General features: G+C 39.3%; 2 protein-coding genes across 3 annotated transcripts in view; one reads left to right on the plus strand and one right to left on the minus strand.

Moving 5' to 3' along the window:
• The first annotated feature begins 3 nt into the window (after positions 1-3).
• mrpl47 (mitochondrial ribosomal protein L47) lies at positions 4-6,542 on the plus strand. Its single transcript, XM_041211207.1, has 8 exons — positions 4-125; positions 297-457; positions 1,480-1,625; positions 2,664-2,724; positions 2,982-3,078; positions 3,346-3,476; positions 4,391-4,486; positions 6,369-6,542. The coding sequence occupies exons 2-8, from the start codon at positions 384-386 to the stop codon at positions 6,481-6,483; spliced, it is 720 nt and encodes a 239-aa protein (XP_041067141.1). The 5' UTR covers positions 4-125; positions 297-383; the 3' UTR covers positions 6,484-6,542.
• Positions 6,531-27,959, minus strand: part of actl6a (actin-like 6A) — a 37,759-nt gene continuing 16,330 nt past the window's right edge. For both annotated transcript variants that reach the window (XM_041211187.1, XM_041211195.1), the window contains exons 6-14: positions 26,505-26,599; positions 26,008-26,114; positions 19,823-19,912; positions 18,506-18,567; positions 18,269-18,383; positions 16,645-16,725; positions 11,460-11,555; positions 9,541-9,627; positions 6,531-7,184 (exon numbers count right to left, since the gene is read on the minus strand). In XM_041211187.1, the coding sequence (XP_041067121.1) occupies positions 7,104-7,184; positions 9,541-9,627; positions 11,460-11,555; positions 16,645-16,725; positions 18,269-18,383; positions 18,506-18,567; positions 19,823-19,912; positions 26,008-26,114; positions 26,505-26,599 (814 nt within the window). In that variant the 3' untranslated portion in view covers positions 6,531-7,103. The remainder of the gene's footprint in view (positions 7,185-9,540; positions 9,628-11,459; positions 11,556-16,644; positions 16,726-18,268; positions 18,384-18,505; positions 18,568-19,822; positions 19,913-26,007; positions 26,115-26,504; positions 26,600-27,959) is intronic.

Consider the following 27,959-nt stretch of genomic DNA (forward strand, 5'->3'; position numbering starts at 1 on the left):
GGAGTCGCCATCTTTGATCAAGGCAAGGGGGTCAGGATCTTCCACAATAAGGCAAATCGTTGTTTAGCGAAGAACCAGAAAGTTTCTAAATCGTATCCTTTCTAATTTTGAAGGCGTTTGTGAAGGTGAAGGCATAAAGAGAGCATTTTCTGTTTTATTTCAGATTACCGGCTTCCGCAGAATTTTATTTTGATACTGACATAGAGACTGGGCTGTCCTGGTTGCAGAAACGTGATGTAACGGTGAGATATTCATTTAGGGTACGTTACTGACCGATAATCTTGGTATAATTTCAGGTATATAGCTGGGCTCATATTGACCAATGAGCGGCTCGGAAGGCCGGTTGTCCGGTTACCGGTGGCGCAGTGCATTGTGGATGGAAAATGGCAGCGCGGATCGCGAGCTGGTGCCGACGGTTTAACGGAATCTTCAATGGCGGGGTCAGCAGGGTCAGCTCGTGAGTACCCGCCCGGGGGGAGGGATCAGCCCCTGAACACGGAGGAGGGGGGGGGGGAGGGGGGGGAGAGATCAGCCCCTGAGCACGGAGGGGGTGTAGAGATCAGTCCCTGAGAACGGAGGGAGGAAGGGGGGGCGGGGGAGAGATCAGCCCCTGAGCACGGAGGAGGGAGGGAGGAGGGGGGGTGGGGGAAGAGATCAGCCCCTGAGCACGATGGGGGGCGGGGGAGAGATCAGCCCCTGAACACGGAGGGGGTGGGGGGGGGGGGGAAATCAGCCCCTGAGCACGAGGGGGGAGAGAGATCAGCCTCTGAGCACCGGGGAGAGAGGGAGAAGGGGGTGGGGGGAGGAGAGATCAGCCCCTGAGCACCCGAGGGGGGGTGGGGGGAGATCAGCCCCTGGGCATCGGGAGTTGGGGGGTCTTCATCACTAAGATGCTATATATTGTGTATATATAGCTATAAGTTGTTTATGATTTAGAGGTGCAACTTGCATTTCACATTACAGTGCAGGTGAAAACACCGCCAGAGTGATGTTTTTGCACACATCACATTTACAAACATGCGATATACACACATCCAGGGACCTATCAGCTGCAAATTCTAGATGGGAACTTCTGTTCTTTAAATTCTTACAGCAGTTTGAGAGTTTAAATAATTACATTTGGCAATCGTACCTGACCTGTGTGACCTTCAAAAACGAACATGAAGATGTACTCCAAGAAGCATTTTGACAGAATTTAATAACCTCAAAACTTAATTCAGAACATTTTGTTAACTGATCACACAAATAACAGCATCCAAGATGCTCGATTAAGCAAAGTAAGCATTTATGATTTATAATGAAGAGGGAACAAGAAAGGAATGAAAATGTCCACATCAAGAAACACATCCACTAAGAGCTTCTGTGGAATGATGGGCACTGAAGCAAAATGGAACATTTCAATAAATTATTGTTCATGAAGTTGTGTTGCAAACTGCAGGTGGCTTTCTATAACTTCTCAATATGTTTCTATTATTAAAGGGAAAACTTGACCAAGTTTCAGAAAATTGGGCTGGGATCAAGCCTAACTCTACAGTGTAGATCCCTGCATACTTCTGATTCCTGTCAAGGACTAGAGGAATTCTTTGATGATCCTAAGAACTGGGGAGAACAGACTGTAAAGTCTGGTGAGTTACATTTTGCAAAATCCTAAACTGATACTTTCTAAATACATTGACATTGAAATGAAATAACTTTCTACTGTTTACCTAACGTAGATTGCCTTTATCTAAATTTTTAATTTGAAAGAAACTAGCTCTATGCACTTCTAAAGTACAGTATGTCTACTTTTTTTCTCAAATTATTTGTCATAATTGATAGATGTGTCTGCTCTCTTTTACATATCAATATTGTCAGCTACCTATATTTGGCCATATTGCCAGTCTAAATCCATCTACTTTTTAAACTATGTGCTCTCTCAGCACACATCTGTTACTTTTGAGGTGTTGTGGCTGAGTCATTTGAGCTGAACTCCATGCCCATGTGAAACAATAAAGCATTTTATTTGAACTATTCATATCCCTTTATTTATTCATGTCCCTTACTGATCTAATTTACTGCTACCACTGTTAAAGGCCTGTTTTTTCATGTCAATATTTTTGGTCTATGTTCTGTCCACAAATAGAGCTCCATTACCTCCATTGCTAAAGCTACTTTCTTTATCGTATCAAACAATTGTTTTCCACACAATTCTTAAACTTATAAAGCCCAAATCTGGGCAGCTTCAATAATGATCCCATTTATGGGGAAGTTTTTTTCCAACAGTTCAATCAAAATACTAGCAAAGATGGTAATCCATCTTTAGATAATCTGTAAATTCTAGCTTCCAACCTTTCATGTTCTATTCTAATTGTCAGTGCATTTTCCTGGTTGTTCCTAAACTGTAAACATACCACCCTGTGCTCGCTGCCTCCTCTTTATATTATATTTAATTAGAAATTTATCAATTTCCTCAGTTGTTTTTCTAGGACTTCAAAATTGTAAAACTCTTTACTCGCTCTTTCCTTCCTACAATTTTCAGGATATTACAACCCAAGCTGGGCACACTTAATCACTATCTAATATAACTCAGCTTTTTTTTCCAACCCTGATAATTTACTTGTATGGGTATTCTTCTTCTACCTTGGCTATGGTATCTAAATGGTGCTTTTGAATTTGCTTTTTAGGTGCACCTTGGATGGCAAAACAGCTACGAATAAAAAGCAACGAAGATTTACACAAGCTCTGGTACATTTTGTGGTACTTCAGTTGTCGCTGTGTTCTCTGATGTTTAAAATAATTTCCTATTGTGGAAAAAGTTCTTTAATGACAATTTTCATTTGGCGTGGGCTTGATGGGCCAAATAGCCTCCTTCTATATTGTAACCATTCTACATTGCTGCTTTTGTGCGGTATGTTTTTGTTAGAAGACAATTTTTTTGACCCTGAGTTTTTTCAGGTTTTTTTTTGTATTTCATGGTAACATGAATTATATTCTTACTGCAGGTACGTCCTTCTCAAAGAAAAGAACATGCTTTTGACTTTAGAGCAAGAAGCAAAGCGACAACGATTACAAATGCCAAGTCCAGAGCGCCTAAAGAAAGTAAGGAATAAACTGTCAGACTGTTCTGGATCTAACAAGTCTCTATTTTAATTTACATTGTGAAAAATAAAATACCTTCCAAAGAAGAATTGAAGAGGTGTGGCATAATTTATTTTAGATGTGGCTGTGTGAGACTTGGTTTGTCCCAGCAGCTTAACTTGGTCATCTTAAATTATTCGTAATTAATGATAGTAATTGTAACACTGAGGTGTATTCTCTGGTTTCCACATTTGAAAGATATAGTCAACAATGTCCTATTATTAATAGGTAGAACGATCTATGGTTAGAATTGACTCAATTGTTCAGGAACGTGAAGATGCTCTGAGATTGCTGCAGACTGGACAGGAAAAAGGCCGTCCTGGTGCTTGGAGGAGGGACATCTTTGGGAGAGACTTTTGGTGAGAAACAAATTTGTTTATTACAGTGAAATGTATTTTGACAGATGCACACAACTTTAATAAAAGTTGGTTCCCAACACTTGTATTTCAACTTTGGTTTTGAGTTATTATTATAGAGGCTGTGTGTTAGAATTGAATTATTTTCTTCTGTTGTGCTAACATTTCATCAATCTATCCAGGGTCTCTAAAATTATCTAAAGAAGGAAATGCCAATTCTCTAACTAGCTCAGAAGTAAAATCTCAAGTCTCTGGTGCACGTGCAACAGTATGTAAATATGAAAATGTCCTATGGCAAACCTAGATTATAAATAATATTTACTATGGCAATGTCCATTGAGTCCTGAAGGGGGGCAAAAATCTCAACCTTCTGGTCCAGAGTATTACCACTGAACAAGCTAATGAATAGAACAGCATGGTATTAAAGTGGTATTGCTTACAGTCAAAGTTACATAAATATCATTGGAGTAAAGTTAAATAGTACTTTGCAGAATACTGTGCCACCTCTCGGAAGTTCTGGTCATCAGTTGGCTTTTTTTTTTACTTGCACTGGAATGGAGCTAATCTCAGTCTGCATGTGTTTTTAATGGCTGATAGAAGTTGAATTGATATTTAATGTTAGAGAATCACTGCTAACAATGTTATGGAGCTTAATTTTAAATTTTGATGGGTTCTATCATGAACTTGATGTAATAGCCAAAAAACTAATATCCTGTCACAGATTTTCCAGTGATGTTATTTAAGTATAAGTGAATCCACTGGTACAATTCAAAGTTCTGTAATCCAATGTGAGTATTACAGTTTATTGAAGCTAATAAATATGGTCTGTTCTAAGTTTCCTGATGACATACTACAGTTGATAATGTACATGCACACTGCTTTCTATTTCACTGACTTAAGCAGTTTCTTCTTTCCAGGTACAAATTTAGGGAATGGCCTATTCCTTGGTACCTAAACAAGATATACAGAAGAAAACGATTTTACACACCACCATTTGTGGATATTTTTGTTAGGTAATAAAATCTGTTTACCATTTAGCTGAATTTACAATGTTTACAGTAATGGGACCCAATAATTTTTTAAAACTATTTTTTGATATTTCACAGCAATAGCATTGTAAATGACAAAAGCAAAAACTGCAGATGCTGGAAATCCAAAACAAAAATACCTGGAAAAACTCAGGTCTGACAGCATCTGCGGAGAGGAACACAGTTAACGTTGAGTCCGTATGACTCTTCAGCAGAACTCAAAACGTTAACTGTGTTCCTTTCCGCAGATGCTGTCAGACCTGCTGAGTTTTTCCAGGTATTTTTGTTTTTGCGTTGTAATTGATGTTGTAATATACATTCATAGTGAAGCTCCTGAAATATTTTAAGTATAATCTTTAATGCATGTGAGGGTACAAGTCTGGTATAGCAGGAGAAACACCTATCCATTTGCATGTTGTTGTATGTAGGATTGTAAACACGGATTTGGTTTACAGCCATCTTTTGCTCCAACTTGATTTTTAGTAAAACTTGTTTAAACATGAGATTTACTTTAGTAAAAATATCACTAGGTTAGTACCTATTTCTCCACCAAACTAAAGTTTAACTTGAATTTTCACTTCTTGGTAAAGTGTAACCAAGAAACCAATCTTAGTTTGGAAATAAGAAACCAATACTGCGTGGCCTGTGCCACTTTATGCAGCTAGAAGATTTTTCTGTAGCTAGAAATAAACCGAAGTCCGTCTTACTCCCTAAAAGACTCAATTGTTTAAAGACAACTGGCACATATAGATCCCAAGTCTGAATACCTATTAATGTAGACCTATTGATGTCCTGTTCAGTGGCATTAGGTAGGATTGTTACAAGACTCCACCTTGGAATAGCAGGTGAAAAACAACAAAGATACTCCTTCCCAACTAGCATCCAGTGGCAGCAGTTAGAAATGGGTGGAGAATAGGATTAGACTGTTCTGATATTTCCTATGGTTGAAACAGCCCACCACCATTCAACATCTAGGTTTAAGCATGAAGAACGGCACTTGGGGTAGGTACCATATCCTATCGAATCAAAAAAGCTTACTTTATGTAGTGCCTTTAGTGTAATAAAACATCCCAGGATGCTTTGCAGAACCATTGTAAAGCAAATTTTGGGCCAAGCCGAGGAGGAAATGCTTGGTCTACGAGGTAGGTTTTAAGGAACATCTTAAGCTCTCAAGATAGAGAGCTAGGGAGGAAATGTCAGAGTTTAGGGCATTGGCAGGTGAAGGCTTTCTCCAAAAATGGTGGAGAGATTAAAATCTGGGATGATCAAGAGGTCAGTGTCGGGATATGGAGGATCAAGGGAATGAAAATTTTAAAGGCTTTTTTTAAACCAGGAGACAATGTTGGTCAGTAGGGGTGAGGGTAAACCAGATGTTAGGTTAAGGAAAGACACATGCAGTGTTTTAGATGAGTACATCAGAGGCTACAATGTGGGAGGTTGGCCAGGAATTCATTGGATTAGTCAGATCTAGGTGTAACAAGACATAGATGAGGGTTTCAGCATATCAGCTGAGGCAGAGAGAGAGTCAGGCAGTATTAGAGGAAGAAACAGGCGGCCTTAGGTGAGGGCATAAACATGTGAATGGAAGCTCATCTCGGTCAAAAATAACAGCAAGGTTGTAAGCAGGTTGGTTCAGCTTCAGTTGCCAGAGAAAAGGTGGAGTTATTGGCAGGGACTGAAGATGATGACTTTGGTCTTCCCAATATTCAATTGATGGAAATGTTTGCTCATCGAGTACTGGATGTTGGATAAGCAGTCTGACAATTTAGAGACTGAGGGAGTTGAGAGAGGTGATGATGGTAAGGCAATGCTGGGTAAGAACTCACTATCAATGCAAAAAAAACTAACTTTATTTTATTTGTGCTAGGCGACGTATTGAGAAACACCTACGTAAAAAGAACAATGCAAAGAAGGCAAGAAAGGAAGAAGAAAAAGCACTAAGTAAAAAATTCCCTCAGCTTTCTGCATCAGCACAAAGTTAACCCTACAATGTAAAAAGGATGTACAAATGTGAAAATAAACTTGTAAATAAAGGGTAAAAGATGTTTTATTGTCTGTATACAACAGAATTGCATAATTTAAACATTCCATGTGAATTTGTTCTGAAGTGCACAGTACAAATTGTACATTTATAACAGTAGTTGCAGGTAATTAAGGACTATTGCAGGTAAGTTTATCCCACTGTTCCTTCTGGAATAACTTTCGGTTGATGTGTAAACAACTGATTTAATAAAAGGCACAAGATAAACTGTTAATCTACAGTGTGTACAAAACATAACCAGGGTTTAAAAAAATATCACTAGTGTGACATATTTGGTATTACCTGAACATGGCATGATTTGCATCTAATGCAAATAATAAATTGAAACAGTTTATAAATGTATTGTGTCTTTGGGGACCCAGTTGATCAATAAAATTGGCTGAACAGTTTTAAAAAACCTTTAAAAAATATACATTAGTATCTGGCCACTATACAAAGAAACCCATGAAAAATGTGTACACAAGAGGTTTAGCACTGTTCCTGAGAATCCTACTCGGGAGAAAAAATGACACAGTTGTAAAACCTTCACAGGTAATGTAGCCACAACTAATTTCTTTAAGTTTAAGGGCATTTTCTTTCAACACATTGCTTCCCTCCTTCTTCATATTCCTGCTTGGAGATCCACATCTGCTGGAATGTACCCTACAAAACAAACTTAGCTAAGCATTAGTGGAACATTGATGCTGCTCATTCACAATTATTTTTACACATCTCAGGAAAATAAATGACTGGGGTACAGAAAGCAGACAGGAATGCAAAATACATGCTTTTCTTTCGATAGCACTGGAACCTCTTGATTTATCATTTATACGAATGATCTAGACACAGGCACAAGTTAAATAATAGAGGTTTGTTATAGATAAGAGAATTGTTTAGGTTATGGACAAGTTAGGAGTGGCAGACAGATACAGGTTGTACTTAAATGCAGGGAAAGATGATGTAGGGGCAGGTGTGAAGGGAGGAAAATGACAGTAATACATCCAGTGTCAAAAATCTATATTTCTGGGCTGTGCAGGTTGAGAACATCATTACTAAGTTCTAGTTATGCAACAAAGTGGTCTTCAGTTTTACTTAATTGTTCATGGGATGTGAGCATTGCTGGCAAGGCCAGTATTAATTTACCATTCCTAACTGCCCTGAAAAAAAGTGTTACGGATTTGCAAGTAGTTGTGTTCCCATGCACCTACTGCCCTTATTCTTCTAAGTACAGCAATCATGGGTTTGCAGGATGCTGTAAAAGACTTGGCGAGTTGCGGCAGTGCATCTTGTAAATGGTACACACTGCTGCCACTACATAGGTGGTGGAAGAATTTGTACAAAAGAGGCAATACAGTAAAGATTCACTAGAATGATACCAGGAATCATGGTTTGAAGAAAAGCTATGAAATTTTAAGTAGACAAGAAAGTTCAGGAGAATCTTAAGTCTGAAAGATGGAGTAAATCACTACATCCATTGGTCTGCAAATTAGTAACAAAAGAATGGAGATCTAGAATTAATCACTCAAAGCACACAGTTGGTGGGGGAGGAAAAAAAAGTGCAAAATTTCCCCCTTGCAGTTACTGGGAAAGTTATTCAAGTTCTTTACCATTTGACCATGAAAACACAAACTTGCATTACACTGATCACATCCCCAAGAACCATAGCAAGTGGAGTACTTTGGGAACTGTAGCCTCGTTTGTAGGCAACTGCAGTAACTAACTTGTGCAAAACTACGTTCAACAAGCAGCATGAGATAAATAAACAAATTGTTGACCAGGGCCTCCTTTGCTTTTTGTAAAGGATCTGGGGCCTCAGTTTAATATCTCATCTGAAAGCCAGCAACTCCAACAGTGTAGAAATGAGTTATCAGTTTAGATCAGTCACATGTTCAAGTGTCTGGAGCGAGGCTCAAAAACTTGTACTCTACTGAATTGGAGGTGGGAAAATGCTGTCCAAGCTAAGTTTAATACATTTAGAGTACCTCAAATCCAGCTACTCTAAAACCAGACATTTTTTCCCCATGTTCAGAGTGGTTTAGCGAACCTTGACCCTGCCCAAAGCAAGATTAAATTCTGTCCCCTATCCACTGAACTAAGAGTTTTTGATCTTTTCCCCCCAAAAACCAGCAAATACTAAAATCCAGCATCGACTCAGCCCCTGCTGGATTTGAGGTACTCTACCTGTAGAAGTATTTGAAAAAGGAAGCATATGAAACCACAGGGAATTGGGACTATATTATATAGGGCTGAATTTTATGCTAACAGCAGAAGGCTGGACAACAGGCTGGAAAGCCAAAGCAATCCTGCCTGTCATTTGTGGGACCCCCTTGCTGTATATTATGTGGGGGTGGGTCAGGAAACTAATTGATTGTTATGAGGGCTGTTGTCCCTTTAAAAGGATGGCAGCACACCCCAAAGGAGCTGCCACTGCCATGACTGCACCTGGAAGGACAACATCCATCTGACTAGGTAAGTGGGGTCAACTTGCCAGTCAGGCAAGCCCTGGCAAAGGCAAGGGGGGGGGGGGGGGGGGGGGGGGGGGGAAGAGAGCTGGGAAATAGGTGTGGCACTTGCCCCAGAAGAAGCCAATGTGGTCAGGTGGCCAAAGAGAAAAGCTCCATCCCCCAAGGCACCAGGTGGTCTTCCCATGCAGCAGAGGATGCACCTGCCACTAGTAAAATGCCAGCAGTCGGGGGGGGGAAGGATTTCTTAATTGGCCTCTGAGCAGAAGGGCCATCTTCCACCTTGCCCACCACTGGTAATATCCAGCCTATAGTTACAGCTGCAGTGAGGCCTTTATAAGGCACTTCATATGCTGTACTTCCCCAGATTGGGACTCCCATTTTCTACTTCTATGTAATGACAAATACAGTCATGGAGACAGATTGTGTTCAATAAGGTAACAAAGTAGAGACATTATTTATATAGATTTTAAATAATATTACACAAAAAGGAAACAACAGTTTAAAATGACACGTTAAGTACTTTAAAAAAGCAAGAGCTAAAAATTACTACTCACCAAAGAAGCTAGAATAGAGCCACCAATCCAGGAGCTAAATCTGCGTTCTACTGTGGTGTTATTGGCCATTAACTTCAACCGCATGCTCTGAAAATAGTATTAGCTTAGGTTTTACTAACAGGCTAACTTTTGCTCAACCATAAACAGTGGTGTATGAAAGTAATATAAGTGCCAAAGTAGTAACATTCATTCAATATCTGCAGTGACTGTGCGCTCAGAGGCATGTTCTTTGATGCTTTCTCCATGTGATTCAATAGGTGAACCACCAGACTCTTCTTGCACATGTTCTCAATGTCAGATTGGGCAACAGTACTAATCACAGTCACCAACCTTCTTAGCACAAAAGAATGTGTGGATTTGATAAGACATATTTCAACTTAAGTTACCTACAAGTCAACCAAGTTCATTCTCACTGATCAAGCACCTTCAAAGTATTACCAACTTTTTAAATACTGTATTTTGTGCATTTGTCCTGCGACTGAAGTTATATTGGACCCCATGAATTTGCTTTTTTTGGTCTGGAGAGGATAAAAAGTGACTGAATTTGTCAAATCTGACTTTAAGTACAAGGGTATAAAGTTACAAAATCAGATCCTAGTGCTACCACTAGGTTGTGCACTTTATAAGGAAAATCGCATCTTATAAAAAGAAAATATCCTATGTTGGGATACTGAGGTTCAAAGTTGGAACTTGAATTATTGGAATAGACTTCCCTGACTTTACTCCATTTCCCCCATTAACTTCATAGCATCCCCCAGAGTGGCTGTAATCCATATTACCTCCATCTTGGAGTTCATTAAGAAGGGATAAATATATTCAAGAATGAGATCAATAGATTTTGACACTTAGTCAAGGGATAGGGAGGGAAAACAAAGAGGAGCTAGATGATCAGTCATGGTCTCACTGAATGGCCTTGGCCCAAAATGTTCAAATGTCAACCAATGAGTGACCAACTACAAGTGTTTCTACAATTCCTCCATGTCAAAATCTTAGTGTTGGGATCAGCAGATTCGCTGGCCTTAATTAGGTGCCAAACTTCAAGACAATTAGAAAAGCTAAATTAATGGCCCAGATTTTGGGTAAAAATGACCATGAGGATATCTGTTCTCATCAATAAAGTGTAAATCAGACAGCAACTTCAAACGACTACTTGCAGGCGGTTAAACATAGAAATTAGGAATTTGGCCCTCCAGAAGCTATAGTACACCAATATCTCAGACACATGGAACATATTGAAACATGTGGAAGGGTGTGAAGTTGTAATACTTACATGATGTATACCTAATCAACTTGCCAGAACAAGTTAGGGTTTGTCCATTCCAGTGTTAAACCACACAACCAAAAATTTAAATCTTAATTAATACCAAACAAACGCCCTGGCAATGAAAAATGTGGCGTTTGTTCTTTCAGAATTTAACTATTGTTGGAAATTTTTTTTCAACATAAAATTTAAAAAGGCTAAATTCTCTTAATCCTATCTTTCATTCCTTCTCTATTTTGCTTTCTGTAGATTATTTGACATCAAATTTACTTCCCTGACACTTTCTGGTTCAGGCTGCATCCATAAGTAAGAATTCTTTAATCTGATGGTTTAAGATGATATAGGATTTGCTTGTCCTGTTCACACTATCAGTGCTCCTGTTGAAATGGTTTTCTAATCACAGCAAGTTCCAGAGAGAAAGTCTGTGGGAAAGTCCAAGTGTAATGAATTGTATTTACTGCTGACCACCAAGTTCAGCCAAATCTACAAAATGGAAGACTACTAGCTTTTACCCCACAGTCCAGAACGTGTCTCCTTAGGAGTTTCCTCAGCAAGCAAAACGCATTATGTTAGTAATGTTAGCTAAAATAAAAAAGTTATCGGTTCATTAGGTGACTAACAGGTTCACTTCAGAGAAATTGTATTAACTGATACTCACTGGTGGAGTTTTCTGGGAGAGCTCTCTGTTCAAACGGTCTGTAAAGCTCTGTATCAATGTGTTTCCACCTGCTGCAATCACACTGCCATATAAACCCTGAGAAAAATACCCAGAACAGTATTTAATAACAGCCATTTGTTAGGGATAGATTCAGCATAAAATTGCTGGATGAAGAGAGTTCTACCACCCTTTCATTTAGAAAGGTTTCCTAATTTCACCCTTGAAAAGTCTGTGTCTAATTTTTGATCCATACCTCCTAGTCCTAGAGCTCTTAGCCAGTGGAAATAGTTTCTCTCCATCTACACCACCTGTTTCTTGAAAACTTAAATAAAATTTCCCCTTAACCTTCTAAATTCCAGGGAATACTATCCTAGTTTGAGAGATCTCGCCTTAATTTAACCCTTGGAATCCAGGTACCGTGTTGCAGCTCCAACAACACTCAAGAAGCTTGACACCATCCAGGACAAAGCAGCCTGCTTGATTTCCACCCCATCCACAAACATTCACTCCCACCACAACCAACAGAAGTAGCAGCAGTGTTTACCATCTACAAGATGCACTGCAAGATCTCATCAAGGCTCCTCAGACAGTACCTTCCAAATGCACGACTGCTACCATCCAGAAGGACAAGGGCAGCAGATGCATGGGAACACCATCACCTGGAAGTTCCCCCTCCAAGCCACTCGTCACCTTGACTTGGAAACATACCACAGTTTCTTCACTGTCACTGGGGACACCCTCCCTAAAAATACTCGGTGTACCTATACCACATGGACTGCAGCTCACCATCACCTTCTCAAGGGCAATAAATGCTGGCCCAACCAGCAACGTTCACATCCAAATGAATTTAAAAAAAAACAAAATCTACACTGCATTTCCTCCAAGGCCAATATATCCTTGGCTTGTCCTTAGGCCACTAGGTGTGGGCTAACCAAGGCTATATGACTTCCACCAACAGACCTGGAACCCCAAGTCTCTTTGGACCTCCACTATTTCTAACTTTTCACCATTTAAAGAGCTATTCACTTATATTTTCGTTGTTTTAATAGTGAACTTTTTTTCTTTATTCTTTCATAGCATGTGTCATCGCTGGCAATGCCAGCATTTGTTATCCATCCCAAACTGCTCTTGAACAGAGGCTTGCTAGGCCATTTGTTACGAACCCAGCTGATGTTACTACTAGACAAACTTGATTCCAGGGTGGAACCTGGCTCGACAGACCCTAACTTTTATTTTTTTATTTAGATACATGGAGAGTGGCTACAGGAGTCAGTTGATGAGCTTTTAACAAAAGAATAAAACATTTATTAAACAAGAAAAGATGAACTATATTACAATACTCCATCACCCACAACTATACCTTTACAGGTATAAGCAGATCTGTAAGGATAACACAAGCTATGAAAGCTATCTTATACTCTAACGTCCACCGTAAGTACACATAAGAACTAGGAGCAGGAGTAAGCAATTCAGCCCCTCAAGCCTGCCCTGCCATTCAATACGATCATGGCTGATCTCATTTCGGCCTCAACCCATAACCTTTCAACCCGATACTAATTAAAAATATGTCTATCTTCTCCTTGAATTTATTCAGCATCCCAGCATCCACTGCATTCTGAGGTAGTGAATTCCACAGATTCACGACCCTTTGAGAAAAGTAATTCCTCCTCATCTCTGATTTAAGTCTACCACCCCTTAGCCTAAAACTATGGCCCCACAAGGGAAACATTCGCTCCACGTCTACTTTGTCTATCCCCTTTAGCATCTTATATACCTCAATTAGATCTCCCATCATCCTTCTAAACTCTAGCGAGTATAAGCCTAAACTGCTCAATCTCTCCTCATAAGACAAGCCCCGCATCTTTAGAATCAATCTGGTGAACCTCCTCTGAACCGCCTCCAATGCAACTACATCCTTCCTCAAGTAAGGGGACCAAAACTGTGCACAGCACTCCAGATACGGCCTCACCAATGCCTTTTACAGTTGCATCAACACCTCCCTATTTTCATACTCTATTCCTTTAGCAATAAGTGCCAAAATTCCATTTGCCTTCCTTATTACCCGAATGCTAGCTTTCAGTGATTCATGCACAAGGACACCCAGATCCCTCTGCACTGAAGCATTCTGAAGTTTCTCGCCTTTTAAATAATAAGTCGCCTTTTCATTCTTCTGGCCAAAATGGATAACCTCACACTTATCCACGTTAAGCTCCATCTGCCAAATTTTGGCCCATTCACCTAACCTGTCCATATCCATTTGTAAATTTCTTATTTCTTCATTGCAACTTACTTTCCCATTTATTTTGATGTCATCTGCAAATTTAGCTATAGTACCTTCTATCCCTCAATCCAAGTAATTAATATAGATTGTAAATAGTTGGGGCCCAAGAACGGAACCCTGTGGCACCACGCTAGTTACAGCTTGCCATCCAAAAAAAAGACCCATTTATCCTGACACTCCGCTTTTTGTTGGTTAGCCAATCCCCTATCCAAGCTAATATATTACCCTTAACTCCGTGTGATCTTAGCTTGTGTATTAATTTGTGCGGCACCTTATCAAAGGCCTTCTGGAAGTTCAGATATACGATATCTACCGAATTCCCATTATCCACTTTGCTTGTCACATCTTCAAAGGACTCTAGCAAATTAATCAAACACAATTTATTCTTTATAAAACCATGCTGACTCTGACGGATTGCATTTTGACTTTCCAAAGGCCCCATTACTACTTCCTTAATAATGGATTCCAACAATTTCCCAATGACAGACATTAAACTAACTCGTCTATAGTTTGCTACTTTCTGCCTCTCCCCTTTTTGAGTAAGGGCGTTATGTTATCATTTTTCTAATCCACTGGAACCTTTCCAGGATCCAGGGAATTTTGGAATATTATAGCCAATGCATCCACTATTTCCGCTGCCACTTCCTTTAAGACCCTGGGATGTAGGCCATCAGGTCCTGGGGACTTGTCACCCTTTAATCCCAATAGTTTGCTTAGTACTTCTTTAGTGATGGTGATTGTTCTAAGTTCCTCCTTCTCTATACCCTGTGCACTGCCGGTTACTATTGGGGTGGTACTAGTGTCCTCCACCATGAAAACTGAGGCAACATATTGATTTAAGCATCTCTACCATTTCTGTGTTCCCCACTAATAACTCCCCAGTCTCATCCTCCAAGGGACCAACATTCACTTTATCTACTCTCTTTCCTTTTATATATTTGTAGAAGCTTTTGCCATCAATTTTTACATTTTGTGCTAGTTTTCTTTCATAATTTACCTTTGCTCTTTTTATTATTTTTTTAAATAGCCCTTTGTTGATCTTTAAAAGTTTCCCAATCTTCCAGCCTGCCACTGACCTTTGCAATTTGGTATGCCTTAGTTTTTGTCTTAATGTTATCTTTAACTTCCTTGCTTAGCCATGGATGCTTTTTCCACCTCTTACCATCTTTCTTCCTCTTTGGAATATATTTTACTTGGGAGGAATTGAATATCTTCTTAAGTATCTGTTCATCAACTGTCCTATCTTGTAGTCTTCCTGCCCAGTCCACTAGGGCCAAATCCGCCCTCACGCCTATGTAGTTACCTTTGTTTAACTCCAGAACACTAGTGTGGGACTCAAGTTTCTCACTCTCAAACTGATCTTGAAATTCTAGCATGCTATGAACACTCTTCCCTAAAGGATCCTTTACTATGAGATCATCAATTAATCCCATGTAAACCAATAGGTGATTTGTGGTCAGACACACCAAACTCTGAAACCAAGTGACAGATGCCACCCCAAACAGATACAATGGATCTCTCTTCAATCCCCCCAAACATCCCCCCCCAACCCCGCAACCACCACCCCACTGTGAACCAACCAGTCTCATTGAACTCTGTCTTTCACAGGAGGGCGGGCTTCCAACCTCCACTCTCAAAAGAACTCACTCTGGAAACTTCTCCCAAACAATGCTTTCTCTGAGGCCTTCCGCAAAGGTTCACCTCCAGGGTTTCGAACTCTCCTTCCGATGTTCCTCTCCCTTGGGTCACCACGTGCATTCAAACTCATGTACTCTCTCAAATGCTCAGCTAGAACACCACTGCTTCACATGTCCATAGTGAAAAGAGTTACAACCTTCAGTTGGACCTTGGATATTCCAGCTTCTCGTCCACCTATATTGCTTTAAAGCCATGTCCTGCAGCCATGACCCTTTAAGTGTGAAGCCTTCCTCTCTGCTCCTTACTTCCACAGAAGGACCTTTTCCAGGTTCCTCTTTTTGTCCTTTGACGAGACTGTCCTCTTGGGACCTTTTCTGTTCCACTCACCTGGATTTGGGGACTTTCTTTTTTAGTTTCTGGAACCTTCCTCTTCTGCAGTTTCCACTCATGTCCAGCCTTTCCGGAATCCTGGCTTCAAATGAGCTTTGGTTTGGGACTTGCTATCTGTCCATCCTATTCTGCTTCTGCTGGCAACACCTTTTAACCTTGGAGCACACACTGACCAACTGCCCTCAAACAGAACTTAAACTACTTTTGTGTCTCTGTGGGGCTTCCTGTTGCTAGGCAACAGCATAGATTTTTTTCTATCTTGTTTGTTTTCACCCTTTTAAGAGTCAAAATCTTCAGTAAAATGCAGTCATCTTTTAAAGTGAAACTAAAGTTGTTGAGTTTTTCCTTAACACAAACACAGAAATAAAAATCAAGCTTTAACATTAAAGCTAACTCTCTTTCCTAATACCCACAAGTACAAATATAACAAACTATTTCCTAACACATTTCAAAGGGCAGTTACAAGTCAATCACATTGCTACGGTCTGGAGTCACATGTAGGCCTGACTAAGTAAAGTTGGTAGATTTCATTCCCTAAAAGGACATTAGTAAACATTTAAATTACTCAGTTTTTGTCAAAAGCCTTTGGTTTGATCACTCAAACTGAATTGATCTGCAATAACTACATTAGTCTAATAATTATAGATGATAATTAATTGAAATAAGCATCTCTGAAGGGTATATAGGGAGACATGTTTATGTTCGGATGAAAACTTAAAAGTCTTCCTTTTTCTTTTCAAATGGGGAAGGACTTCCTATATGTTTCCAGATTGGTGTTTCTTACACACTTCAAGCATTCAAATTAAAAACTCCCTTCTAAAGCAATTGCACTTAAATAGGTTTTGCTGTATTGTCAGTGGGGGTACAAACACTCACCGGTCTAATATCAATGTCACACATTCCAACGCTCGTGGTTACCACGTGACTGACACCCAGCATTGTGTTTCCAGATAAACCCTGAATGTACAGAAATAAATGAGTACTGAAGAGAAGAAAAACAGCTGCTCAATTACAAACAATGATACATTTTACACGATCCAAGTAAAATATCCGGTGATTCTAAATACTTGAAAGTTTTTTTTTTGTTGTTCAGCATGCATAAAGGAGAGAAATTAAAATACACGACGGTACATAAAAGAACTAGCAGTGAACTTTGCCAACAGCTCAAATGTCATTCAATACATTACCCATGCAAATAGACATTTTGGGAGTAATTATAACCTGAGTGGTTCAAAAGTGTGGGGCAGGGTGGGGGTTAAAAGGAGGCCAAATCAGATCTCATCATTTTCCCACTAGGGGAAGTTAGGTTAAAATTATTCCAGCAGGCTTATTAACCAGAATAACGGCAAAGCAAATGTTGTCCAATAAAGATACAAGTGAACTTTTTAACAGGAGTTACTAACAGCAATTGGGAGAGGAAATCATGATTATTCTTTATCTAGTCTCAGGGTGGGGACAATGTAATGACTATTATCAATGCTGGACTTTATAAGACAGTTATGTTTTAAACCGTCACCTTTAATTCAATGTAAAATGCAGTAGTTTGGAGAGGGGCATGTGACATACCAAATTTGGCAGGAGACAAACTCACGTGACCTTCTTGTTATGGAGACAGAAACTCAAAAATCAAACATAAGCAACACAAAAGAGGCAGCTGGCCTTGCTGTTTACAAACTTACACTCTCAGACAGAGATTTGGGGAAGGTGACCCACAACAGGTGCTATGCCAATCAGGGAAAAAGGACTGTTTTTTGGGCCAACCACCAGAGTACTGATGAGGATAGATCCCCTATTCGAAAAGACAAAATTTGTGCAAAATAAAAGACTAAGGAGTTGCCAGAGGGTGCTTTGCTACTAGAAGTCCATTTGATTATGCCCGCAAGAGACTGAGTGAAGGGGATTTTTGTTTAAAGCCAGGGGGAGCTTGGGACCTTGAGTATAAGACTACATTTCTGCTGAGAGTTCAGTGTAATGTATAAATGTAGCATGGGGTTTTTGGTTATGCTAAGAAGTTAATAGGGAATACCTTTTCTGTACTTTACTTTTTAGTTGCCCACCAAGTAATATTTCATGAATGTGGATTTTAGTTCATTACAGTAAAATTCTTAAAATGTAAAATCCTGTTATCCAATTCCTTTACATTAGTCACTGGGAAATTCAACTCAAAGTTATTGGTTTCTAGGGTGATTGTAATATGAATCAGCATAAACCAGAGATTTAGTTCCACGTCAGAAAAACATATTTAAATCGATGGAAGTGTTGTTAAATTGGAGGTTTTCCATTAACAATTCATGACTTAAGAGTCTAAAACCAGCTCCTGACCCACAAGTGATTTTAAAAAGTCTAATATTAGAATGAATCCAATATGCCAACAATAGATGGCTGTTCTATTAATTGTTAATTTCTATTAATTATTTTGGTTTTGTCTGACTACATTAAATCCACTATGAAGCTCTTGACAAACAAACAATGTCATCCCCTTCCACACTCAGCTTATTACCTTAACATTGGAAGGATCAAACAAGCCTTCGGGAATTCTTAGTCGCTCAGCCCCAAAATCACAGTTATAGCCATTAGGAAACTCATAATGAACGCTGGGCATCTGTGCAGCCACTCTGCAGAGATAAAGAGAGAGAGGGCCACACTTTCAATTCACACAAAATAAACAAAACAGCCCAAACTAAATCAGTGAAGTCATAAGGAAAGAAATTTAAAATTTAAGATTTCTGCCACTTACTGTTCATCATATGAAGAATCAGACACCTGGAGTACTGAAGCTTGGAAATCCTGAATCACTTCCTGTAAATTTATAGATCCCATAAATCATTATGCAATAACTGTCACTTGGTTCCTGTAACACTTTACATTCATGCATTTACTGTCATGATAGACTTAATTATTAAATCATTCTTATCTGATTCCATTACTCAATTGTAGATGATACAATTGGTCACTGACCTCAGATCCCCCCAACTCATCTCCAAGACTGGAGAATAATTCAACCTCAGCTCCACCCTTCTTGGGCAGCTAAAAAGTGGACATCTGGCCCATTGCAGGCTGTAACCCCATTCTCACAGCTGCCATCACCTGCCAAATTGTATACTGACCCAAAGTAGCTTGCAGAAGCAACAGCCACCACAATATGATCCAATTTCACTCTCAAAAGCTTAGACACAGCTCTGGGATGATGCATTGAAAGGATTTCCCCAGTAGTGACTTTGGGGAAACTTGTATTAACAATATTGTTACATACAGCTTCCACATACGAGACACTGTGGAATCAACTCTTATAAAAGCAAGATGCTTAGTACGTTTGTGGGAGTGATCAGCACCATTGTGTCTAAGGTGGTATTGATAATTGACCTAAATTTGTAATAGGCTCCCCAAGTCATTGCTAGAAAAATTAATATCACATCTCTCCCACCACCAGGACCAAATTCAGTCCCACTGTCAAGCACCCAAGGATCTCCCATCACTGCTGACTTCTGCTGAAGAAAATCCCTCGTCAGTAATGATCCAGAACCTTTTCCCATTCCCTCACAGTACTGCCACAACCTGCATTCCAGTTATTCCAAATCCTCAACTTCTCTAGTGTTTCATCCCATGACACCAGCTTCCAAAGCTCAGAATCAACATTATCAAACCACAAGATCCCTCAACTCCTGACTACTGCTACAGCTTAACAATCTAACTCTGACCTATCTTTTTGTATTCCACACATCAAAATATGAAATAAAATTAGTTATAGAATTGAACAAGTCTTTAATAATAAATCAAGGCCACAGATCAAGTTTTCATGCAGAAATGCAAAATCATGAAAAACTGTGCAAAAGAATTGAAAATCCAAATGATTTAATCATTGTAAATCAGTGCCACCTGTAAATTTTGTACAATATAATCTAAGACAGTATATAGTCCAACTTACCATGAGCAACACTACAGAATAACCACTACATATCAGAGCTTAAAATCATTACCTGTAAAATAAACCTAAACCAATTACTAAAACTGTTTCTCATTTGCTACATCAATGAACTAAGTTATTATTACTTACATTACACATGTAGTTGTGCCAGGACCGCGTGACCTGAGGTAGTTTCTCTTTCTTTTTCCAATTAGGAGGCGATCCCTCACGCACCGATTCCTAAGAGAACAGCAGTAGGAATGAAACATTACTCATTTTTATGTTTCACTACAGCTTCATTTCTAGAGACAGGATAAAAACATAAGCATATTTCAAGCCAGGAGGTGGTTACTTTGATGACATTACCTCCACAAGTCACATTGTATGCATCTTCCCAAATATAAACATCATTCAGTGCATAATTGGAAACAGAAAGTAGTAGCTCTCCTGATGGCTTGGGTGGGAAAAGCACTCCCTGGTTTAATATTAAAGTGTACCTGTATTGAGTTATCTGACCTCATGTCAGACAGCAATTTAGCTAATGCAGTTCATCTCAGTACCTCATGGCAAGACACAGAAAAAAAAAAACAGCCATAGGGTTCAAAATACACAAGGGTGGTAAGCGACTTTGCCCTCGAAAGACCCCAAAAAGTTCTAGAAAATTCAATGACGGGGTGACCAATCAAAAAAAAAAAGTTGCCCCTGCACATGAGAGACAGAATCTGCAAAGTTCTGCTTCTCCATTCACAAATTCTGTCTCCCAATCTTGCTGTAGCCTCTGAAAAACAAAAAGGAAGCCCTCAATGAAAATCACAAGAACAACCCACTCTTGACAGTTACTTAGTGATCTTTGCTGGAAGTGCCACATTTAGGGTTTAGGGTTACTTATGACAGTTATTATTCCTGCCAACACTGTCTAGATGCATGAAAAATGGTTAGGTGGGCTAAGTCTTGAAGGACTGCTGGTATTTGTGGAATAGTACAGCAGCAACTTTCACTGTCTTCAGTCAAGGTCGTGAAAAAATTGACCCCAAAACATGGAAAACAGTGATCAGGAGGGAGTTAACCTGTGGCGCACATATCGGACGCACATTCCCACAAGTCAATTTACAAAAAAAAAAAGGGGAATCAGTTCATAATAAGGGAGGTTACTTGCCTTCAGATATAGTTAATGTGATTCTACAATGAAAACACATCCCTGAAGTACTCTATACTACAAAATAATAATGGCCAATGGCTAAAGGCCTCAGAGTCAGAGATGTGATCATCTCCTTAGTACACAGTGACTGTACTTCAACAAGTGCTTCATTGGCTGTAAAGCACTTTGGAACATCCTGTAGTCATGAAAGACACTATTTCTTTCGTTCCCTTTACATTGATTTTGGAAACACCAGGAATCCTCAGTGCCAGGACATCAACATGAAATCACCAAGTGAGCAATGAGGCACAGGGCAAAATTTGACTAGGAATGAGTGAAAATCTATTCCTAATTGTTTTTTTTTTAAATTACAAAAATTTTTATTGCGTAACTACATAGCCCATTTACAATACAATATCATGACTCCAGCTAACCCACTGAATCTCACCAGGAAAGGTTCTGCTAATTTTCATTTCAATCTTAAATGTAAAATCAAGTAAAACTCCACCTACCTAACCTTAAATTATACATTGCAAAATATGTTAAAATATACAGACCATGAAAATCCCAGGTTCAATCCCAGATTGGAGTAGATAAAGTAGAACTCAGCAACGCAATTTGCCAGTGTTAGATTCAGATCAGAATGTCAGGCAGAATTCTTGGTTGCTACACAACAATTCTCCTCTTCCGCACCCATCACCCAATCTACCCTGCTGCTTGTGCGCAAGCTGAAGACATGACTGAGCCTAACTGCAATTCCCAGTGCCCCTTCCTTCATGGTAAAACAGTCTACCAATATTTACTGTCTAGGCCAAAGTAAATTACCAGAGATGCCAACATTAATAGAATTGCCAAAGGAAGTATGCTACATGAAACCATACTTAATTTGAAGAATTGCTCCAAGAGATGACTAATTTACCTTACTTCATTTATTCAGTTCCATACACCATATATGACAAGTACAGGCCAATGAACCAAATAATTCTATGCTGTATGTTTCATGGTTTCTGAGAACTAAAGTGATAGCTCTTGAAGGCAGGATGAGAAGCTCTTGAAGGCAGGATGAGAACTCATTTTACATGTGATAAGGGCTAAAGTAAAACAAACCACCAAACTACATATCTATTTTGGGAAGATGATCAAGTGGGTAATATCTAGCATAGGTGTGTAGTATTCCACACTGCTGCTACGGACTATGAAACTCCATATACTGTAGTGGAATGTCAATTTTGTGCTCAAAGGACATGCATAGCTAGAAGATTTGAGACCCTTTCAAAACACAAGGTAAGGTCTCTCATGCAAAATCCATTCTCAGACTTCTGAATTGCTAGATAAAAGAAAAGGAATAAAGTGTCACATGGAGGAAAGAACAACCAAGGAAGTAAAGGAGACTATCCAAGAGGGACAGCACACACAAAAGTGCAATGATTGCCCATGAAACAGCACTATGACCTCAAGATACCACTGACAAGAATAGTTGGAAGCCTCTGTACAGCTTTTAAAGACCTATTTTGCAAGAAAGTAAAAAAAGTCTCAAGGAAGTTCCTTCAGGCAGATTCCCTCCCCCCCAGCCCCCCCACTAATGGGGTGTAGGCCAGCATTTATTGCCCATCCCCAACTGGTGGTCAGCTGGTTTCTTGAGCTGCTGCAGTGCACCAAATTCTGCCTTTCAGGAGAACTGGCTGAGAATTGCCACACAAGGCTACAGTTATATTATGAAGCCACAGGTCACATCTACCACATTCTGAAACATCTACAGGCCATGGATAGAAATAACAGTTTTGATGTTGCCTATGTCACATGCTGATTGGTGAGCCTAGGACAAGCTGAATATGTGGATAAGCAGAAAAGCCAACGATAAAGTTTTAAATGCTGTACAAAGTCTTCCATCTACTCTAGTCAGTGAAATCTTGAGGTCACAGTGCTGTTTCATGGACAATCATTGTGAGTAATGAAACTAATGTTTTGGCAGGTGACTACAGATCAATAAACTGAAAAGTCCTCTATCAGTTCAGATTGCACAAAAGAGAATTAAAAATAATTTCAATTGCAAGGCTGCTGGGATCTAACCTCCAGCAACTAAATTAGATGTAAAAAGTCCATTTTTAATTTAAGTGACAGAAGCAACTTGGCCCAGATAATGAAGAGAGGTATCATGGTAGTTAGTTAAACTTTACTGATCATCTAACACAGAAGAGACCAAATCAGATGAATTCTACAAAAGTTAATCTAAGCTTGGACAAGTGCTTCCACTTTTGAAAAGCAAGGGAATAAGAGTGCATGATCTCATTTTCAAAAGAAGTCACATATACAAGCTGCAGAAGAAGCTCCCTCAGACTGTTGTGGTAAATAGTAAAAAAACAAATGGGCACCTCATTGGTGGGACTGACTAATTCACAAGCCAAATCAGGTGGGTTATAGGTAACCAGGAGAACCTAAAATTGTATATTGAATGGCATCAATAAGAAAGAGTTTATTAGGTTTTCTCCCTCATTGCTGATAAATTGAGCTGTAAAGACAGACCCAAGGTCTTGTATTTTCCTGGTCATTTTAATCCACAAGATAAATCAACAAGGTTACATGATGCCAAGCTAGAATTTGATATTCCACAGGAGGAGAAGACAATAGGTAATACTGCCATTAATCAACAAGGAAAGTTGTTACTTAGGGCAAGAGGAAGAATATGACGTAAAAAGATGGAGTATCATTCCAGCCATCTAGTCCAAATATGTAAAACAAAAACAGAATTACCTGGAAAAACTCAGCAGGTCTGGCAGCATCGGCGGAGAAGAAAAGAGTTGACGTTTTGAGTCCTCATGACCCTTCAACAGAACTTGCGTTCGAGTCCAAGAAAGACTCTTGGAAAGTTCTGTCGAAGGGTCATGAGGACTCGAAACGTCAACTCTTTTCTTCTCCGCCGATGCTGCCAGACCTGCTGAGTTTTTCCAGGTAATTCTGTTTTTGTTTTGGATTTCCAGCATCCGCAGTTTTTTTGTTCTTATCTTTAGTCCAAATATGTGCCTCCTAAAGCAGCCAAAACTAAGTTCTAGCAGCAGACCCCATAACAAGAATGGAGAGCTTATACAGCTCTTGAAGGCACTGGTTCTACTAAAAGCACAAAATTACCTTAAGTGAGGTAATAATGCCTTTTTATTAGTTACTGGGTTTATCTTTTTTCTCCACAAATGCCTTCCTAGCAAGAGGTTTCACCTTTACAGTCCTTACTGGCTTTAAAATCTGTTCAGGTTCAACAGGCTTTGAATCAGCTTTTTGGCAGTGTTGACCTGAGGATTATAGAAAATGAAGCAGCAGCTACCATTGAACTTGGTGATTGGTGTTTCTTGCTTCTCATTCAGCATATCTATGTCTTGCACTGACCACATGTTTGGCACATACCAGATAGTTACACATTCAACTAGGGACTGTAGGTCATTTAGCCCCTCAAGCCTGTTCCGCCATTCAACAAGATAATGGCCGATTTGTGACCCAGCTCCATATACCTGCCTTTGCCCCATATCCTTTAATACCTTTGATGAATTTTCATTAGCCATTCTCAGTTTTAACATTAACAGTTGATCTAACATCAATTGCCATTTGCGGAAAGAGTTCCAAACTTCTACCACCTTTGTGACAAAAGGTCTAGCTCTAATCTTTTTGATTATGACACCCACTACTAGACTGTCAACTAGGGTAGATTGGGACTAACTATCTGTTCCCCTTAATATTTTGAATACTTTGATCAAATCGCCCCATAATCTAAATTTCAGGAATATAACCCTTGTGTAATCTCTCCTCATGGCTTAATCCTTTGAAGTCCAGGAATCATTCAGTAAATCCATGTCACACTCCCTCTGAAGCCAATACATCTTTCCTCTGCTCTGAAGAGTAGTCATATGGACTTGAAATATTAACCCTGTTTTTCTCTCCACAGATGCTGTTAGGCCTGCTGAGCTTTTCCAGCATTTTTTGTTTTATCTTTCCTAAGGTATGTTTCCCAAGGTGTTCACATTACTACAGATGTGGTCTAACTAGGGCTTGAAACATGACTTCTACACCCCTGTATTCTAGTACTCTAGATATAAAGAGCAGTTTTGATTATTTTCTGTACTTGTTTATGACATTTTAATGATCTGTATACCTGGACCGTCAAATCTCTTTGAACCTCCTATTCTAGCTTCTCACTATTTAGAAAGTACACTGCTACACTTTTAAGTACAAAGTTGATGAACTCACATTTGCCTACATTGAAATCCATTTGCCACAGCTTTGACCACTCACTTAATATATCAATATCTCTTTGTAATTTTATGCTTACCCCACTGCTGATGTTTGTATCATTAGCAAATTTGGATATGTGGCTTTTCACCCCATTAAACTGTCAATGAATAAATATCAGTGATTAGTTAAAGCCCCAACACATACTTGCAAGGCACCAGTATTCACATCCTACCAATTAGAACACCTGCTCTCTATCCACACTGTTGGGATCTCCTTGTCAGCCCTTTTCCTAACCAGATCAATTATCTTCATTTTGGTTATGGAGTCTGACACTTTTAGTTAATAAATGCTCTGTAATGGTCATTATCTGTTCATAAATACAGACAATTAAAAGGGTACAGGCCAGATTAGCAAATCAAACCCGTTTCAGATCCATGACCAAATGTAAACAATACAACAGGAGATCAACAAATATTAAACAAAAACATTCCATATTGATTATATGCTCTCAACACAAAGATTCACAGATCTTATTTGTTTCAGAAGGTTTCATGCAATGCTTCTTTAACATCCATGAAAAGAAAAATCTGGGCTGATCTCAGTTACTCATTCATCTGCTAAAATAAAGTTGCTATGGGCTCACAAATCACATCAGTTTACTGTGCAAAAGGGTGTTGCATCTTGGGAGAAGTTTTAAACTCAGGTGTATGCATTAGCTGTGGAAAGCAGCAGGAACTTGGCCAAGTCAAGGGCACAGAGTGCAATTCCCAGACAGGATGTTCTGGGAATGTAATATTAAATAGAAGTACAAGATTTTCAAACAGGAAAGTGAAGCACATGTATTTCCAAAAATATTTATCTGGTGCTTCAAATATACACAGTGGATAATCTGTGTGTTCCAGCTACAAGCTCCATTGGTTATATTATAAGCAATTGTTCTTTATCCATTTACAAATTATAAGCTTTGGTTTTCCCTCACCTTTGAAGCAATCATGTATGGTGGGATTATTTCCACATTCAGTTCCTGAAACAGCTCCCTGCATTGCATGGAGATGAAGTCTCCTGCAAGTGGTGACTTAACAATGCCTGAAATGTCAGAAAAGGAAATACTTTGATTATACTATACAGATGAAAGTCAGCATTTGGTTTCTGAAGGATAGTGTTCCATGATTGTGCATTTAAAAATTATTTGTTTTAAGGTTTCTGATAAAGCAGCAAGGGAAATGAAAATAAACTGAGGAATATATGCAATCTGATGTGATGACGACTCAGGAGAGTGCGCAAGAGAACACACAATAGGGGGAGCAGGGGGAAGAGCACATGCACTGGAGTTGGCAGAGAATATTTATTTTTTTTAAAAAAGTTATTTATAAACCTGCTACCTGTTATATTCTCTGCCAACTCCAGAGACTTTACAAGTGAATTAACAATGGCTCAATTACACATTTCAACATCAAGGTCTACATTTATTCTTACTTTGCTGAAGAACATATCCATCATGTACTGGAATAGCTGTGGTGTGTGTGGCTCCACTATCTAACACTAAGCCAGTAGAGCGGCCATTTGCAAATCTGACAAAGAGTGAAGGAAAAATGAACCAAAGTGAAGCCATTCCACAATGTAAATTTAAACCAGCTTCCATTTTTATTAATAATTGGTGTTATATTTCCATAAGAGAACTAAGTAGGCATGCTGATTTCTCAGTGATTAACCACGCCCCATGGTGTGATACTGAACCATCTAGACCTAAGAAAGCCATGTTTGATCACTGATCAAGTGTAAGTCAACAGGTTTCAATTAAAGCAGTGGTGAAGATCTACAATTGATTTAGGTTTCCTGAGATTGGTAGGAGAGGAGGGGGGCAAGAAACATTCACCATTGATCAGGTTCAACAGTACTTTTCTACCACTCTAATCAAATTGCTTGCTGAAGTTTTCTGTCTATGCTCATCGGTGAAATACAGGCATTTGAATGAGACACCAAGTGACAGTTATTTCTGAGAAATGGTACCCCAACACAACAAAGGCATGGAAACAAAGTGTGCTGAGCGATGTTTACCTTATACGATGTTTACTTTAATTCCAAGATAATATATCTATTTTCAGTTTGAAAGAATATTAGCAGGGAACAAAATAACCACCCATTCCTGTCACATAAGCTATTACGCATGTAAAAACATAATCACTGAAACATTTTTACTATTCCGGAAAGTCAATATTAACAGGTTTTAAGTTTGTGCGGTTTTCTTTCTCTAACACTGTAGGACTCTACAGGTTTTGTTGCAGGGGTATTCAAGAAGATTAATTTGGATGCTCCACTAACTGACCTAGCAAAGAAAGGGACCAATTAATTCAGCATTAAACTGCAAACAGAAAACAATCACAAGATAAGAATCCTTACAATGAGGAATATGGCGTAGTGGTATTAGTAATCCGGAGCCCCTGGGGACCTGGGTGGGAATCCCACCACGGCAGATGGTGGAGTTTGAAAAAAAAAAATATCTGAAATCAAAAGTCTAATGATGACCATGAAATCATTCCCGATTGTTGTTAAAAACCCATCTGGTTTGCTAATGTCATTTAGGGAATGAAATCTGTCATCCTTACCTGGTCTAGCCTACACGTGACTCCTGAACCACAGCAATGCGGTTGGCTCTAATCACAGAATCACACTGCAGAAGAGGCCCTTTGGCCCATCGAGTCTGCACCGACACATGAGAAACACCTGACCTACCTACCTAATCCCATTTACCAGCACTTGGCACATCATAACATTCAAGGCTATGGGCCAAGTGCTCATCCAGGTACTTTTTAAAGGATGTAAGGCAACCCGCCTCCACCACCCTCCCAGGCAGTGCATTCCAGACCATCACCACCCTCTGGGTAAAAAAGTTTTTCCTCACATTCCCCTTAAACCTCCTGCCCCTCACCT

This window comes from Carcharodon carcharias, chromosome 2 (assembly GCF_017639515.1).
Source record: "Carcharodon carcharias isolate sCarCar2 chromosome 2, sCarCar2.pri, whole genome shotgun sequence".
Lineage (NCBI taxonomy): Eukaryota > Metazoa > Chordata > Chondrichthyes > Lamniformes > Lamnidae > Carcharodon > Carcharodon carcharias.

Coding starts and splice junctions, on each gene's coding strand:
- mrpl47 (XM_041211207.1), top strand. CDS start 384: ATGGCAGCGCGGATCGCGAGCTGGTGCCGACGGTTTAACGGAATCTTC. Junction 3,079..3,345: donor GTCCAGAGCGCCTAAAGAAA/GTAAGGAATAAA, acceptor TATTATTAATAG/GTAGAACGATCTATGGTTAG. Junction 3,477..4,390: donor ATCTTTGGGAGAGACTTTTG/GTGAGAAACAAA, acceptor TCTTCTTTCCAG/GTACAAATTTAGGGAATGGC.